This window comes from Cotesia typhae, unplaced genomic scaffold (genome assembly GCF_013202065.1).
Source record: "Cotesia typhae breed Kobodo isofemale line unplaced genomic scaffold, CoteBio_Ctyphae contig_5, whole genome shotgun sequence".
NCBI classification, from domain to species: domain Eukaryota; kingdom Metazoa; phylum Arthropoda; class Insecta; order Hymenoptera; family Braconidae; genus Cotesia; species Cotesia typhae.
In genome coordinates, this window is record NW_027423757.1 from 1,077,934 (window position 1) to 1,095,050 (window position 17,117).

General features: G+C 29.3%; 1 protein-coding gene across 1 annotated transcript; it reads left to right on the forward strand.

Moving 5' to 3' along the window:
- The first annotated feature begins 10,672 nt into the window (after window positions 1–10,672).
- Window positions 10,673–12,984, forward strand: LOC141531575 (uncharacterized). The gene is made up of 2 exons (XM_074249470.1): window positions 10,673–12,531; window positions 12,719–12,984. Exons 1-2 carry the CDS (start codon window positions 12,153–12,155, stop codon window positions 12,982–12,984), a joined length of 645 nt encoding a protein of 214 aa, XP_074105571.1. The 5' UTR covers window positions 10,673–12,152.
- The last annotated feature ends 4,133 nt before the right edge of the window (window positions 12,985–17,117 follow it).

Sequence of the window (17,117 nt, forward strand, 5' to 3'; positions counted from 1 at the left end):
TCAGTATGGTTTTCGAGCATATGAGAATATTTATTAATAAAAAACATTCAAAATTTATCTCTGTCTCTCTTTCTTCAACGTGATTTAGTATAGGGAAATCTACTACGTTAATCAAATAAGGTTAGGCTTTGGGATTTGACTCTTGTGGTAACGGTAGTACTACCTTAAGTGGTTATCGTCCGAATTTTTTTTTTTTTAAAGTAAGTAATAAAGAGGAAGACGATCTGCACTCTAAAATAAATTTATATATACAAATACATACATATAAAAACTTTTGAACCATATGTATTTTCTGAATCCGCTTGACGACCTGAGTCGATAAATAGCAAAATTTTTCAAAAGTTCCGTCATGAGGATCAATGCAAAAGTTAGATTTCTATTAAATCTTCTAAAACTGTTAGATAATTTTTACGAGAGTGAATTTCAGAGCACCATATGTTTTTTCATTGAGTGTCTCTGTGATAAGTTCGTTTTGGTATTAATGAGAAATTACAAGTCATTAAAAATTTTTCAAATTATATGCTAAAGGTAGAAGTATAAAACATTTATACCTTCGATTTTACTACATTCGCTTTAAAGTTTGTGACGCAAATTAAAGAAAAATTTTCGAAAATCCAAAAGTTCACGTCTCATAACGTTGACTTTTTTTTTTTTGAAAAAAACAAATCATATGATTGATTTTTAAAATATAAACACCAGAAAAGTAATTTCATACAGCGTGCTTTCTAATCGTATCGTGACTACATACAAAATCATCGTACAGACATCTGAACATCCACGTGAAATATTTATCAAACCTTTTTTTTTTTTTTTTTTTTTTTTTTACAAAATAGCAACAAAATAATTTTTTCATAAAATATAAGATATATTAATTGGAGTATTATTTCGATGAACGTTGACTCATATTATCGTATAAGTACAATATAGTTGCGATAGAAGCATTTGACAAGAAAAAAATTGCTTGCCGAGCAAAACGATTGTAAATTACTATCCTTGTCTTCGCCTTAGACGTCAAATTTACACCCGTTTTCGTAAACTCGCGTCACAAACCTTTGGCTCATATCGCAGCATTGACGTTATCGAAAAATTGTCCCTTTGAGGTCTAATGACGTAAATTACTATTATTAAAAGTATTAAGTCCAAAATTCTTGTTCGAATAAATTAAACACACAAAATAACTATAGATTTTCTGAACACTTGCAATAAGAAAAAATTACTTTTTCAAATGTTTTTGAAACTAGTGACATAAACAAATAAATTTTTTTTATTTTCTGTTCAAAAAATTTAAGCATATAGAAATACATGTATTGAAAATCGGCAGTATTCTAGAGTAGTCAAAAGCAATTGTATACATTCCTTATGCTCCTATAAAACTCGATGACCCGATTATGCTTTAGTATAAGACGACCATAAAATATGAAATTATATTAATAAACTTTCTTTATTTTCATTGTATGTACAATACAATTTGCCATTCCATTAGATATTATATGATATAAACATTTTTTGATATCCGGTTTAATTCTTTACCAGATTTGATCTATTTTTTCCTAATAGCATGACAGACTATTAAAGAAATAACAGACAGCTTTGGGTTATTCAAGTACATATTGGACACTTAGTTAAAATACACAATGATTTAGTAACATATGTTGAACGATACAGAAATTTCTTAGTATTCAAAAGTGCTATGATCAACAACAAAGGCGTGAGGAAGATTAGAAAAGAAGGGAAGAAAAAAAAGATGTGAAGTAAAACAGTTAAGTAAAAAAATTCGGATAAAAAATTTTGAAAAAATATCTGTAGTAAATGTATTCTCTTATATTGTTATCCCTCCGTGATAAGTTACTCGTTTATATATTTTATATACGTATGTATGTAAGTGAGAGACAGTATAATTGATGTCGTTTATTGGAGTTTAGACTGTAGGGTAGGTCGAACCATCTGGCATTTTCTTATTTCGGCCCTTTAAATGTGCCCAGACGCACCTTGAGACCTGCTTGAGTCATATCTCCCATATTGTACTATACTATAATCTCTTTTTTCTGTTCTCTAATATTCTTTACCTGGAAATCGTATGTATTTTCTTTAGGTCTTTAAATCAACCCTGACTAGAATAAATCGGAATTTCCCTCAATATAATGCGTAATACTTTATTACCTCTCAGTTTTACTCTATTAGTTAAATGTATATAATTTATTACTATTTATATATGCTGGTTAACTTTTTATTAATGTGGATTATGAAAAAGTTCAGAGAGCTTAAAAATGTACGCCTCATATTATTCCTTCATTTTTTGATAAGAAATCAATTGTATTTTTAATTTTATTTCCTACAAGGACAGTGATACGAAAGAAAAACTGTAAAATTCTAAAAGGAAATAAATAAATAAAATTGTGCATATTTTGAGCATTCGTGTTATATGAATATTCTAGTTTCAAATTTTTCAACGCATTTTTTTCTCATACATACAAAAAATGAGAAGAAACGTTAGAACTATAAATCAGCTGATTAATTAGGTTCATGCGCGGCTCAAAATTAGTTGGACGTCTTCTTGAGAAATTCTTTTTCCCATTCTCAAAAAGTCCAGTATAAATACAAAAAAGTTCGCGTTATCAGGCGTGCAATCGATAAGTTAATCTTGTATAAAACTAAAAAACAATAAAATTAATTTTTATCGATTATAATACTACATCATACAACATTTGAATGATTACTCAAAGGAAAGAAAATTTTAGTATATCTATACGTATACATCTAACTTTATGCCCTGAGCAATGTACTTTTGTCTTTGTCACACGCGTGAGCCTAAACCATGTGGCAGTGTTGACGTTGAGTGAGAAAAGAAGAGCGACGAATTGCAAGCAGTTGCGAATCCGCAGGGGCTCGTCGGTGACAGTGCAACTTTAATTAGGGAAGAAATCAGCAAGCATGATTATCTACCTTAGAACACATCTCCACCTCTGTGATACCCTCCATCTTTCTCAATAGTGATCTATCCCTTTTTTTGCTTTACCTTCTCTCTTCTCTTCAACAACCCTCCGGCGACTATCTTTTCGCAGGCAGTTACATTGTCAACCAACATATACTTTTATGTACGGATATATTAATGGAAAGACCTTTCTTTACTGAAAATTTTAAATGTTTCTTAGGACAATTAGAACTAGTTTTTTTCTAGCAAGTGTGAAGTATTCCTTGCTTATCTTGAGAAAAAAGGTTGGTATGAAAATTAAGGCAATTTCAAAAGTTAAAGATTACAGACAGGGTGCTTGTGACGATTATTAAAGATAGATAGAAAAAAAGGGATAAGCGTGCAGCGTTCATTCACAGAGGGTGCCAATGTCTGCAGTTCGAAAATCATTGGATAATATTCATAACAGACTTATACACATTCTCAAAATTTTACAAAGGGGCAAATGATTAATTAAAATTTCTTTATTTATTTATCGACGTTCTAATTAGCAAAATGTCTTACTCCATTTCAATAAATCTTTCATTTATGCAAAGTAGAAGTAAATTGAAAATTTTTTTTATCTCTAAAAATCAATTCAATATCCAAAGTATGGATCGATTACTCAAAGAATAATTTTTTAGCCTATTACTATCTGAAAATTTCAAAAAATCACTTTCTAAAAAATATGAACTTGGACACTTTGCTAATTAGAACGTCGTTATAATTGATCAACCTTATTGTACAAATTTATAAAACAAAAGTATATTCTGATCATACTCAAAAACTATACAAAAAAAAATAAATAAATCAAATCATTTGATAATGTGTTCATTATAACTTTTTGATAAAGGAATTTTAAATATTTTAATCAAACTAGTCTCTTCAAATGCACGTTAAGATTTTCGTTTATTATTAGAGCATCGCGAGAACAATATTATCACCAACAGAATTATAGAGTGTATTGTCAAAGTAATATATTCCCAGACCATTACAAAGAAATAGACACATATCGCTTTCTTAACTTAACGAAAATTTTATTATATTTCTATATAAACTTTTACTCTCAAAATTTTTTTACGTGTACTCCTAATATGAAAATTTTACATCTTGTGAATCGGAAATTCTAATTTTTATTAAATACTTACTTGTTTGATGTAGGGATGACAAAAATGCTGGTTTCTGAAAATAAACGATAAAATAAAATTAGGTTAATTTTTCGTTACACATATTATTGAATAAAATACTTAAATACTATTAATGAAGGTCATTGAATGTGTTTAATAAAATTGATTGAATTGATACCTGTTGAATAAACGTATTATAAGCATAGTTGTTTTAAAAACATAAGAAAAATTTTTTTTGAAGTACTCTAAGCAAATACCATTAAAATTTTATTGCAGAGTAGAAAGTTAAATAACTGTTATTGTACTTATGACATAATACATTTAACGCCTAGAAACGTTAATAATATGATTCATCAAAAATATAAATTTTGCTACATAATATCTTGACTATCTACTTATATCTTCGTATAATCAAAAATTATTTGTCACTTTTTGAACCTAAGACTATCTACAGAATTATAATAGAAATACTTAAAATATGTGAAAAAATGAGAAGTAATTTCTTGATTATGCATTCTTCAATGTATCTTACTAAAAGATGTCAAGTCATTGCAGAATATTCACCTACAAAGTTTTGTTGCATCCAACTTTGCCATCGAACTATAACCTTCTCTCAGTGTTATCAGGCAGTTTATGCTTACCCTCGAGTTCATGTAACGTCCATGTAGTGAGAGGGAAGCAATGCCAGTGTCTCAGACAATTTCGAGTAGCAAGACTTAACAAATAGGTAAAGTTTTGTTCCGGCCACGACATCCTACTCTTTGTCTTTAAGTTTGTGATGTATTAGCTATTCTGCTTTTGGCCAAGTCCCTCCTTTTAATATATTTTTGTTTTCTCCCCTTTACTTCATGAGCTCATTTCTGAATCAACAGCATTGCATTACATAAAACGTACATCTTAACAATTCAAATTGTTGATTTTCGATAAAGTTTTCAAATTATTCTATAATATTATCGAACAAATTTACTTTCAAGAGTAATTCCGTATTTTATTTCAAAAAAATTCTTCTAGATAGTAAATACTAGTATATAATCATCTTATATCAAAATTTAAACTTTCAACTAGTAGTAGCTGAGTTTTGCGGAGGTTCAAAAATCGTTTCTGAATAGGTATTTCATATTTCATATTTCATATGAACATATCCTGATAGAAAATAATATTAAACAAAAAATAGCTCAAAGTAGAATCAAACTACTCGATACATGCCATATATCTGATTTTTAGCGCTGTGTTTGCTCTGCCGATTATTTTTTTTTTTTTACCAATATAAAAAAATTTTTCTTCATTGCAAATTCCCATATGAAATTTAGATTTTGAAACATCTATAACGATTTTTAAACCTTTATAATTAACTTGGCATGAAATTATTCTAATTTTTTTATCTGCCAAATGTAGATCTTAAATGATTAGAAAATTATTTTTAATCTATCAAAAGTCTAAAGCTGGATTTACTAATAGAATTTTTCGAAAGGCGTTCAAAATTTTACTAACATATCAATGTCTCGGTTGAATGTTGATGCAAAATAATTTATTTTTACCGAAAAATTTTATTATATATTTCGTCTTATTAGTTTTATTTGTAGAAAACTTTTCAAAATAATCTATAATTCGTGATTAAAGTTTAAAAAAAATGTCATCAAATTTGGTTCACTGTTTTCTTTTTTTTTTTTACATTTTTAGAAGAAAATTATGAGTTTATGGCAAATGCATTGCAAAGTAATATTTTTTTAAAAATCTGAATTTCATTTGAAATTCATAATGAATCAACATATAAAGCACGCATTTATACAATAACTGAAGGAAAAACAACTTTAGTGTCCAAAAAAAGAAAGAGATAAAAAATTATGTTAAGAAAATTGATAATAAATATGGTCTGTACTTAATATTTACCACAGCGATGGTTAAGTTAATTAAATAATGAAAAAATATAGCACTTCAGTAATATGACACTTTAGTAGTCTATGAAACTTTTTATTTTACAGTATGTGTTAATTTATGAATTTTGTATTCATGATAATAATGATGGTGCTGACTATCAAAATTACTAATCAAAACCTTATAAAATATTTGATTGCAGAGCTCTGGTCTTATTAAACCATGTGTCCTCAAATGTAATCATATATCAGAACATATGGCTTTCTCAGCAACGCCCATTTATTCTACAAAAAAACTTATCTTTTGAACTTTCATCAAATCACTAAAATAGATAAAGTAATTGTATCTGGAGAGAAAATATTATGTCTGCATACACTTTTAGGGAAATATATCAAAATAATATTAATGTAACTAATAAATAAAATATTTCTTAAAAAGTAAAGAACTTTAAAGGAAAGGAAATAACTTTTATCAAAATGGATTTTTTGCCCACGTACATGATGATACCATACTCGTATATTTACTTAAGATAACTATTATAGATGGCTTCACTTGTGACAGTCAAGTGCTGTATTATCTTCAATACTCTACATAATATAGATGTCAGAATATCATTTCAGACAATTATGTAAATTTATTCATATAATTGTCACAAACCTTTAAACGTAAGCTCGAACTTTTTTGAACAAATGGTGTTTGGAAAAAATTTCAGATGGTAAGCAGACCAAATAATTCAACGCGAGAAAATTTTTGATAAGTACAAGACTCGATTTTCAGCTTTAAATCAAGAAATCGAATCAATCTATCTAAAGGATACATTCTGATGATCAAAGTTAGGTAACATCGCGAGTAAGGAGTTTAGTTTGAATAAGTTATAGTTGCTGATAAAGATTTATTTGAAATTCTTTGAAGCTGTATTTTTTTAATTTTTTTTTCTACAACTGAAAACACACCTTTCTTACTTTGAACAACTTCAAATTTAAAAACGAAACAATGTTAGTCTCAACAAAAATTTTATTAAGTAGATTTATAGTTATTACTAATCGTTACATGAAAAAAGAAGATAAATTAAAAGTTTTGTAAGCTCTCAACTTTTTTGGGCTCTTTGTTTATGGAAGAAACTTAAGAGTATACTAAGAAACAAGCAAGATGCAACAAGTGGTTTCTTAGCAGAATGGAACCTTATAGTTGACGGATTCAACAAGTACTAAGAATGATAAAATGTCGACAAAGAAACATTTTTAGTGTTCATTAATTGGAAAACCATTAAAATTTTACTGCTATATTCAAGTAATTCAATCAAATATTTATTTTTGACTTCCCACTTTAAAAATTAATCATTTTTTTTCTAATGTGTCTTTGAGAGGAAGATTAAATACGTATTCTGCTCCAGGCCGTATATTTTGAATGATTAATAATTCACGGTCGTTATGTTAATAACATTAATATAATCAAGTTTTTTATCGCTTAAAAATAGAGATCAGTTTATAAAAAAATAAGGAGGTATAGTTATATAATTATAGTTATATAGTTATAAGAGGGTTAAAATTGAAACAGCATTGCGTGTCTTGTTTCATTTCCGTAGCGAATAGAAAAAAGAAAAAAAAGTGATAGATAATCTTGGCCGGGACTCAATTTTACGAGCAACAAGTTGTTTCTTAATACTTGAAGGGGCGCATTGAGGTCAGATCTGTTTCTCGTAAGAAAACAGTATTCTACATTCCCAAGAGAGAAATTTCAGCGTATTTCTTAGCTCAACAGGTTTGTTTTCTTTCTCTTTTCTTGTCCCCTCTGTAGCCTGCGGCCCGGAAAATCTTGAGGGAAATCTTTTATAAGAGGGCGAGAACTGAGAAAACTCATTTCTGTTTACACTTTCGTCTTTTCTCTCTTAAACTTAGTCGTGTTTATATGATAGTGGAATGAGATAAAAGGGGAAATCTTTAGAGGGTTTGAACAGTGTCTTGTGATCTGTTGATAAAGACGAGAAAACGAAAAGATCAGAGGATTTCTCATTCCATACCGGATAGAAGTTTACCAAAAGGAATAAGTTTCAAGATATAAAACATTTCTTAACTAAAGAAATATCTTTAAAAGGTGTCAAACCAGACACTTAGAGAGAAAAAAAAGCTTAAAAAGTCTTAATTAAGTTCTTTCTGGTTGAAAATTTAATAAAATCGTAACAATCAACAAAGACGATGAAGAACTCTTTTGTAAGTCGTATTTATTTATTTTTCGTTTATTTTATCTGATCTTTTTTTTCAAAATTTTAATTCTAAACAATTATTTTAGCAACCACTGAGATTTGAATACATTTGTCCGGTGGTGAACTTTAAGAAGCAGAAATACAAATAACAAAAAATCATATCATGTGTGTAATATTATGTAGAAACATTGTATTCCTTTTGAAGATTAGTCTCGGATAACAGAGTATAAAATTTTTTTTAATTGATTTTATAATCTTGAAGTATGCAGAATGAATTTTGTTCGCTCGAATGCTTAATGTCAATATGTAGAAAGAAAATTGAATAGAAGAACGAGATGCGATTTTTGTTTGACCGTAAATATTGGCAATGAAACCGATAGGTGATGACTGTGTTTTTCCGTTCGTTATTCGAATGCTCTTTGAAGAAAAAACTATCAACAAAGACCACACAAGGCAGATGATCTGTTTTCTTTTGGCAGATCTCATCAAATAGGCGTAGGCGAGATAGTCACTGCGGGAGGTGGAGCTTTGAGTGAGCCAGCTCAATCTCATGGGAGTAACTCGAGATCTCGTTTACGATTTTCTTTTGACCACATAAACAGCTGGCCTCTTTTATAGTTTGTAGTTTGTCTTGTTTATCTGTCTGTTTTTAAAATAGATGTCAATCTTGAGACACCCGAGACAATAATAATCAAACCGTGGATTTAATTTCTAACCAAAAGAATAAATATTATCTCAAAATTGTTTGTACTATAGTTCGATGAAATTATTTGTCAATTTTTCTTCTTATTATTATAATTATTTTATTTTATTTTTTTTTTCATATTAAATTACCAAATGAAAAATTCCCAATGCTTCTAATCATACACTGAAAAAAAATTAACTTAAATCAAGAAAAAATTTACTTAAACCAAGAAAATTTTTTTAGTTTAAGAATTCTTCTACTCAAATCAAGATGGTGAAATTCTTCAATATTTTTTACTTGATTCAAGTGAATTTTTTCTTCTTTGTACAATCGAATGAAAAATTTTAATAAGAAGTTATTTGTTAGAAATTGTTTACAAAAATCTTATTCTTTCTTCTTTATCTTCAACACTTGAATATTGAACTAATAGACTAATAGTAATAGAAAAACAGCTTGTCATTTAAATTTTAATTGAGTTTATGTGAAAACAGCCAGACAAGTTTCCAGTAAATATTTATTTTAAACCTGCTTATTGAGAAATTTATATCATGGATTTTATGAAAAGTAAATAAAAATATCCTCTTAAGTGAAATTGATAATTTTAAAATTAATGCATAAATTATAAGCTCAAAATTATCGGTTCCTTTTATAATATATGTATGTTCAATAAAAATTTTCAATAAAATAAAAAAACATTGGTTGGTGTAAGACATTACGTGATCTTTATTGAAATTTTTTTGTAAAAAAAGTTGCTAACTCATCTAACATAAATTCGAATTGCGTACGGTGAGCTGTCAAATCATTTTTCGTCACTTCAACGTCAAATATTACAGCAATATTGAATTAGATTTATAAAATTTCCTCTGATTTTTCTATTTTTTTACGATTTCAAAACCCAGAAAATAGTTTTTAGATTACGTCTAATTTTTTACATGATTATCGATAGGACGAAAAAAAAAATAAAAGTTTAAGTTTCAATTGTATAAACTTAATGCATCTTGCATGGTTTTTATCAATTTATAAAGAAAATTATAGGAACGATAAAAGTATCGTGTAGGGAAAGCGAGAGCGGGAGGGCATAGGAAGGGAAAAAATCAATCGAGCCTCCGTGAACACGCAGTTTGCAAAATGTCCAGTGCCGCTTCCGAACTTCAGGTTCTCGTAAATCAATCTTGATTCCGATGTTCGTAGGTTCCGTTAATTATTTTTATTCACAGTACACTAACGCATACAGAAATAGACGTGGACAAGCGCATGTTCACACTCTTGTTTTCTCTTTCTCTCTTTGCCTAACACATTTTTACAATATATATGTATATATTGTACATGAACATTTCTAAATGGGGAGCTGCGTCAACCTCACAAAATTTGCACATTTATCCGTTTACCGTCCACAATCATATCTAAATCTCGTAGTTCTCAATTGTACCGAATATATTCATCAATATACCTATATGTACACACGTGAGCGTTAGGGTGATTCAAAAAAAAAGAATATTTTTTTTTTCGTTTGGTACTCTGAAAAATAGGTTCCTAGACACCTCTAAGAAAGCCTCTCCAAGCATGAGTTCTTAATTGTAACGGGAAGGTCCTCCTTCTTACAGTTTTCTATTTTTTCTTATTATCAGATAGAAAAATTTATATCTCGCTTCCAACTACTTGAAAAAATATCTTGTTCCTTAGATTTTGTAAGAAAATTGAATGCTCTACAAAAAGGTCTCTTACGATTTTTTCGTAAACCCAACCGTTTAAAAGATATTAACGGTTAAAGTTTGATTATTTTTGGGAAAATTTTTTATTTCTTATGAATTTTATAACTCAATGAAAAAAATCATTATGAATGATGAAACTCATAGTTTTGTAGGAAATTTACTGCTCTATAAAAATGGTCTCTTATGATTTTTCGATCAAGTTGAGCGTTTACGAGATATTCATCGTCAAACATCAATGCATATCAATTTTTCTAGTTTTTGATCAATAATTCGAAAAATTTCAATTTATTCTGTGAGTTTCAAGGACATTTAGACAAATTTGAGTTTTTATTATAAAAGCAACTCCTATAGATGTTTTCTGTTCAAAAATTCATTTGAAAGTTTTTATTCTAATAATATTTTTTTTTAATTTTATCTTTAATAATTTAAAATCTTAATCGCGTTGTCATTTATTATTATGAAATTTGTTCAGTGCGTATTTTTAAATTGTTTTTCACAAAACATACATAAAATTTTCGTTCGAGGGGATTTTTGTTTTGAATTCCATTTCTTCTTCTGTTTGTCTTCTGAAACTAACGCCATCTATGTTTTTTACTCTCAACTATCTTCAGTATCTACCCATTTAATACCGTATTTTCAGTGTTCCTAAAACTGATCATCTTGAATACGTAATAAAATAATTCATTTAAAATAAGTCTTATAATCATCACATAAATTTATTTATCATCAATTAACCTACAATGAATAAAGAAATACGTTTTATCGGAATACCTCTACAAAGAATTTCGGAACGTAAGTTACCAAAAGTGAAAGAGGTTATGCGTGTGTTTTTCTACCAACTTAAAATTTTAAAGTATTCAATCAAACAAAGTGCTAAAAATTCAGTTGACCAAGTTATTGAACTGTGGAGAAAAAATCAGATTCCAACTAGTGGAGCTCCTAATGCAGTCAAAAAATTTCTTCGCTATCACAGTCAATGGTTAAAATTACAAAAAAATTTCGATAAAAAGAATTCAACGCAAAACCAAAAGGAAATGAAATTTCAGACTGATCTTGAACAATTATTCGACATTGTGAGCGAAAAATCCTTAAAAGTGCTTGATGATAATATTAGAAAGTTGTATTTGGATCAAAAATTCGGTACCCATAAAGAGATTCTTTCTAATAATGTACCTGTATCAAACTTAACCACGACTATGATGGGAATAGATGAGAGTAATAAGTATCTGAGATATTTAATTATTATAAAGTCAGGTAGTAGTGTAACTTTTCATAGATGACTAGATGACATTTGACTAGACAATTTTTGGAGTCCTTTCTTAATTATTTGTCATCAAAATGAATAAATTCTATACATTTTCTTCGTTTAATTTATAAAACAGATCTTATTCCAGACTTAGATCAACCGTCTACCAGTCATGCGATTGTTCCAAGTGAAAAATCAGAGTCGTTCTCTACGTATACATTAAGTGGAGTTACAAATTTTGGATCTGATTCAGAGTATGAACCTCCAATTCCGACAAAACGAGCAAAACTTGATGTCTTAACTCCTGAAGTCATTTTTGGACTCGACCGAGCTAATGTCAGCAGTAGAAATGCGATGTTTATTATTGCTCCGGTTTTACTAGCAGTAGGTATTAAAATTGAAGATACAACGCTCAGTTATAGTTCAATTCAACGAGCTCGTATGCTTCAAAGAGAAGACATTGCTAAAGGACTTAATGACAACTTTAAGACACACGATAAATACGTTGTGCATTGGGACGGAAAAATGCTGAATGACCTTGTTGGATCAAAATCTGTGGAACGGCTACCAGTTATTTTAACTGCATTTGGTACCGAACAATTACTTGGGGTTCCAAAAATGAATTCTGGGACGGCAGACAATCAAACATCAGCCATTTTATCGACATTGAGTGAATGGGGTATTACTAATTATGTTAAGGCGATGTGTTTTGACACGACGGCAGTTAATACAGGTAACTTATCAATGATAATTTAATCTAAAAAATATTTAATTATTAACGTTCTAGTTTAATTTTTATTGCTTACTGAATTTCACTTTTGAAATTATTGAGAATTATTTACTCATTTGGATTTTAAATATAATCTACAATTTGTTGAAAATATTAAATTTAACGATAGTTATCTATTTTCTTTATACAGGAATTCATAACGGTACATGTAAGGCAATTGAAAAGACTTTGGGAAGAGAGTTAATCTGGTTACCATGTCGTCACCACATTTTTGAGATCATATTGAGAAGTGCATTTGAAGTATATTGGCCTGTGTCATCTGGGCCAAACGTACCAATGTTCGGAAGATTTAAAAAATCATGGGATGAAATAAATAAAACTAATTATAAATCTGGAATTGAAGATACTGTTGTTGCTGATATCATTTTGGATAAAAAAATGAAATATCTAGTTTAATTGCACAATCCTTACAGGTATGATTTAACTGCGATTTTAAGAAAAAAATTTTCTTGTTTCTGACAAATTTTTAATTGTTTTTGATAGTTACTACAACCCCGAGATGACTATAAAGAATTGTTGGAATTGTCGTTGATTTTCCTTGGAGAAATGCCTCAAGAAAATTTTTTTCAAACGTCCTGGTGCAATTCATCATGCTAGGTGGATGGCGAAGGCAATTTACAGTTTAAAAATGTTTCTATTCAGAAATGAATTTAAACTTTCTAATAAAGAATTAGACGGTCTTCGGCAAATTTGTATATTTATAGTTACACTGTATTTAAAAGCTTGGTTTTCATCAATTTCTGCAACAACTGCTGCTAATCATGACTTGCAGTTTTTGAAAAATTTATTCGAGTACAAAAATATCAATTCATTGATTTCTTCAGCAACTTGTGAAAAAATGATTTTGCATTTATGGTATTGAAGTGATGAACTTGCCGTTTTATCATTATTTGACGATACCGTTTCATTGGAAGTTAACCAATTGAAAGTTGTTAATGATTCAGCAGAACGAGCTGTTGCATTAGTTAGTGAGTATAATCAATGCTTGACAAAAAATGAAGAGCAATTCCAATACTTATTGCAAATTATCAAAGAACATCGAAAAAACTACCCAAACTGCAATAGAGGAAATTATTTACAGTAAAAGTGTACCGTTATGTTGAAAATATTGAAAATTATATGGCAGTTGATAATTAAATAAATAAATTCTTCGATAAAAAAGTGAAACACACTAAATTGAATTATATATTTAAAAATGCACTAATTTTTTGTTTTAATGTAATCAAACATGTCCAAGACTAAAAAAACTAATTAAAAAAATAGTTCATAACATATTTCTATTCATAGAAACTCAAATTTGTCTAAATTTCCTTGAAACTCACAGAATAAATTGAAATTTTTCGAATTATTGATCAAAAACTAGAAAAATTGATATGCATTGACGTTTGACGATGAATATCTCGTAAACGCTCAACTTGATCGAAAAATCATAAGAGACCATTTTTATAGAGCAGTAAATTTCCTACAAAACTATGAGTTTCATCATTCATAATGATTTTTTTCATTGAGTTATAAAATTCATAAGAAATAAAAAATTTTCCCAAAAATAATCAAACTTTAACCGTTAATATCTTTTAAACGGTTGGGTTTACGAAAAAATCGTAAGAGACCTTTTTTGTAGAGCATTCAATTTTCTTACAAAATCTAAGGAACAAGATATTTTTTCAAGTAGTTGGAAGCGAGATATAAATTTTTCTATCTGATAATAAGAAAAAATAGAAAACTGTAAGAAGGAGGACCTTCCCGTTACAATTAAGAACTCATGCTTGGAGAGGCTTTCTTAGAGGTGTCTAGGAACCTATTTTTCAGAGTACCAAACGAAAAAAAAAATATTCTTTTTTTTTGAATCACCCTAGTGAGCGTGCATTTTCTCAATCGCTCATCCTTTATTGATATAATATTTTAGAATTGAATAGATATTTACTTTTCAGGGTCGAAAAATTTCGAAAATTTTCTTCGATTTTAATTTTTCTCTCAATTCTTACGCTTACAGGGGTAATAATCTCTTATAATGAAAGAATAGGGGCTTAATCAATTAATTATACGATCATTTAATGTTAAGTCTTTACATATAATTCTTTATTTTTTCAATAAAGTTTTTTTTGTCATAATAAAAAATCTTTCATGTACCTTTAATAGTTTGTATTATAAATCAAATTTTGAATTGAATTAATTTGGTTGTATACGATGGACATTGACACTATCTCAAAATAATTGTAAATAGTTTAATTACATCAAAGTATACATTACAACTTTCTAATAGTTTAATTAGTTTTAGAATAGTTGGCTTCTGTTGAAGAAACTTCCTATGAAAATAGATTTTTTTTGGTAGCTAGCCACTCCCTAAGTAAAGTATAGATCTTCCCAATTCTAAAGAGAAATAACATCGCCAATAATAAAGAACCAAAGTAAAAAATTAATTAATTTTTTGATCATTTTTATTTTTATTTATATTGATATGAATGAAGACGAAATATTTTGCGAAAAATTTATTTTAATTAGACAAATATAACGGTTATTAATTTAAAAGAAGCATAAGTTAATATATGAATAGTTTCAAAATTGTTTATCGTTCATATACATGAGCAAAAAAATCCGACTGCTCAAACAGTAATATTACTACGCAAGAAAGTGTAAAATTCATGCATATATGAGTGCAATTGGAATTGATCTTTCTCAGTGGAAGGATTCAGTACACAGAAAACGATGCACACATTGTACTTTTGGAGAAGCGGGCCATGAACAAGAGGGTGGAAAAACGAAAAGAGCCTAGCAAGCTCTCGAAAATTTTAACGAATATGTGTAGATGTATATATAGTGAAATATTCTCATGAGGTAGAATTGCAAAGTACGTTATATATAAATATAGTACTTCGATGCTGGCCGAGCGTTATCAGATGATACTAAAAATCTAAAGTGGAATCTCGTGCATACTCAGTAAGAAATAATATTTCTGTATGCCTTTTTGATAATATGTGTTATTCGGGAGATGACTCTTTACGCAATATCGAAATAAATTTATTATAGATTAATAGTTGTCTATAAAATAATAATGATAATTTTCTATTATCGTTAGGAGATTCTTTATTCATATATTGAGAAGAAAATAATTCACAGGCAAGTGAGCTTGTCCCTTACATTTTTTCGCTCAACCGATGCACGAGTACGTCGCGACGCTTTTCAAAGTGACCATACTACACTCTACACTCTAGTGTCTTGCTTTTCTCATCACTCTGTCTCTTTCTGGTGCTATGAGCTATTCTCTACTTCAGACTGTCCACTTCCGTGAACTGACTTCAATAATGAAGCTTCTCGGTTACACAAGACGCGTATAGATTGATCGGGGCCGCGTGTTGTGTTATGCATTTCTCTATTCTCTCTTCTCGTACTCTTCTCGTACTCTTCTTTCTCATATCAATCGTAATTTTACGATATACACAAACTTACACCCACAAATACCAGTACCATTGAGTTTCTCAATATCTCAATGTTGTATCCTTCTACGGTTGCCACAAATGCCAATGGTTATGCATACACTTATACATCTCTCTGTCCCCCCCGTAACTCTGTACAGAAGTCAAGGGAGCTTTCAAAAGCTTGACGTCGTCATGGAGAAGAAAGACGCAATGGGAATGGAGACGGACTGCAATAATTATCGACTGAGAATGCGCTGAGGGAGCAAAGAGTCTACAACGATAGATGAGAATGACAAGGATAGCAAGAAAAATGTATACAAGAGAAGAAGAGTGAGATACGCGGAGCAGGCGCGAGGTACTGGATGAAGGGGCGAATGCGCACCAAGGGACGATGAAAAGTTTGACCGGACGCGGTAGGCACAATGCATCGTGAACCGTCCTACCGCCCTCAAACGACCACCCCATAATCCACCCATATTGAAAAACTAATCAATATTGTTTTATGCTATGAATTGTCAGACGACGACTGGTCACGCCAATGAATGATCTCTTCAGGTAAAGGAACCTCTTGTCAGTTAAATAAGATACTTTTTATTAAACATCCTTTCTGCAATCTTATCATTATAATATTTTTTATAAATACCATATAAGAAAATCATTATATACAAACATTTCACGTTAAAATTTAATTTCATTCTCTATTAATGTTAATAATAATGTGGTATCCGGTAGATCAAGTGATAGAACTCTTCATGTCATTAGAAGATTCAGGTTCGATCTTAGCTTCAAGTTATTTTTTGAAATAATCTGCTTCTTATCAGTTAAATGTAAGCTAATATTTACTTTACTTGATTTTTTTGAAAAATAAAAAAATCTTCAATTTTGTAGTAAAAATAATATATAATTTCAATTTATTCGATTACTTAGTGGTACTTGTAAAAACAAAGGAAAGGTTTTGCTGTCTAGAAAAAAAAAACGGAGGCTGTTGAAAGATAATAACTTATCTTTGCAAGCACACTCGTCTTGAACAGGAACCGGAAATCGTTCAATGAGATATGTCATATCTAACTAGTCTCCACGGCATATGCCTTCGTTTTCAGTTGTACACTTATT

Coding starts and splice junctions, on each gene's coding strand:
- LOC141531575 (XM_074249470.1), top strand. CDS start 12,153: ATGTTTATTATTGCTCCGGTTTTACTAGCAGTAGGTATTAAAATTGAA. Junction 12,532..12,718: donor CACGACGGCAGTTAATACAG/GTAACTTATCAA, acceptor TTCTTTATACAG/GAATTCATAACGGTACATGT.